The sequence below is a fragment of the Carlito syrichta genome, unplaced genomic scaffold, assembly GCF_000164805.1.
Source record: "Carlito syrichta isolate Samal-C Ts95f unplaced genomic scaffold, Tarsius_syrichta-2.0.1 Scaffold311868, whole genome shotgun sequence".
Taxonomy (NCBI): domain Eukaryota; kingdom Metazoa; phylum Chordata; class Mammalia; order Primates; family Tarsiidae; genus Carlito; species Carlito syrichta.
Window position 1 is genome coordinate 23,470 of NW_007255964.1, and position 1,604 is coordinate 25,073.

Sequence of the window (1,604 nt, forward strand, 5' to 3'; positions counted from 1 at the left end):
CGAGGCTGCGGTGGCCAGGAGCGGCCACTGCACTCCAGTCTGGGCGACAGAGTGAGACTCCAACTCAAAACAAACAAAAAACTTTAAAAAAAAACAGCAAAAAACTCTGCCTTCCTCAAAATGCTTGTTGGCTCTCAATTGAAAAATCACCTCCATAGACATTCAAGTCCACATCATCTACCTGAACGGCAACCCTTAAACAGCACTTAACCTGCACAACTGTATCCAGTGACAGTAATAACCCAGAACCCCTCCTAGCTCCCAGACTACGTTCTCAGAGCTCACCGGGCGTGCCATTGCTACCAGTACTGGGGAGCCCCGGGAGAGGGGGTGGCCCCGGGACTGCAGCTGCGGTGGCTAAGGGCGGCCCATCCGGGGTAGAGGTGTCCTTAGGCCCAGCAAGGGGAGGGTCGTCCAGGGCGGAGATGGCTGAGGAGATGCTCTCCTGCAGGTCCCGGTTCTTGGCAACCGAGTCTTCCTCATCCGAGGAGAAAGAGGGCAGCGTCTCGAGGTTCCGCTTCAGCTCCTCATCCAACCGCTTGCAGGGTGAAGGGCAGCCCAGCCCCAGCCCCTCACTCTCTGCAGCCTCCAGGGCGCCCCCCAGCCCGAAGGCGCCAGCAGGAGGTGGATGTGGCACGGAGGGGGCAGTTGGGGGCTGCGGCTGCAGGCCTCGGGCTGGCACCGAGGGTGGCACGCTCTTGGGGGGGCTGAGTGGGGGCGTCAGGCCCGCCTGGTAGAGCGGTGGGTGGCGCTTGCCCGACTTGAGAAAGTCCAAGAAGGAAGCCATGAAGCCCGACTTCATCTCAGGCTGCTTCTCCTCCACCTCCTTGATCTTGGCCTCTATCTTCTCCCGAGTCAGGCTTGAATCCAGGCTGTTGTGGTCGGTGCCTGATATAGCGTCACCCGATGAGGCTCCCAGACCCTCGCCAGCCTTGGGCACAGGCAGCTTGATCTAGATACGGGGGCAGTGGGGAGTGAGGGCCCAGGTGTCTGGGCTCCCCAGTCCCCTACCCTCCCGCAGACCCAGGAATCCGAGCTCCCAGTTCCTACCCCACTTAAGACCCCAAAATCCAAATTTCCATAAGCTCAGCCTACCAAATCCTAGAATTCAAACCTACAGCCCCCTTCTATCAGATTCCAGAATGGTAGGACTAGCGTTTCTCCCTAAGAAGGCCAGGAACTTAGTCTCACTGACCACTTTGGTTACAGTTCGGTTCGTGTCCCAGACCCTCCCCCTTAACACCTAGAAATACAGGCACCCCAGCTACCCATCCTTTGGGATATAAAAGCTAAAAACCCATGCCCCAATCTCCCGTCTCTCTCTGGACCCCAAATTCCAGTTCTTAGATCCCTCTATCAGTGGAGTCCCGGCATTCAACTCATTTCCCCGGTTTTAGGAACAGAACCCTTACCCCCTTGCCCTCCAAAAGCCCATGTGTGGCTCCAATCTTTCCCTCTCCGTAAGACTTAGTCTCCCTCACCTTAAGTGGCTTCAGGGGCTCCAACCGGGTGCCTCCCGCCTCCTCGGCCTTCCTGCCCCGGCCTCGACCCCGGCCCCGAGGCTTCTTGGCCCCATCGGTTGGCATGGAGGCAGAGGCCGGCCC

General features: G+C 58.5%; 1 protein-coding gene across 1 annotated transcript in view; it reads right to left on the bottom strand.

Annotated features, from left to right (window-relative positions):
- Positions 1 to 1,604, bottom strand: part of PRR12 (proline rich 12) — a gene marked incomplete at its 3' end in the record, with an annotated part of 27,716 nt that overhangs the window by 21,434 nt on the left and 4,678 nt on the right. The window contains 2 exon segments of the mRNA XM_021718157.1: positions 286 to 952; positions 1,482 to 1,602. Of these exon segments, the coding sequence (XP_021573832.1) occupies positions 286 to 952; positions 1,482 to 1,602 (788 nt within the window).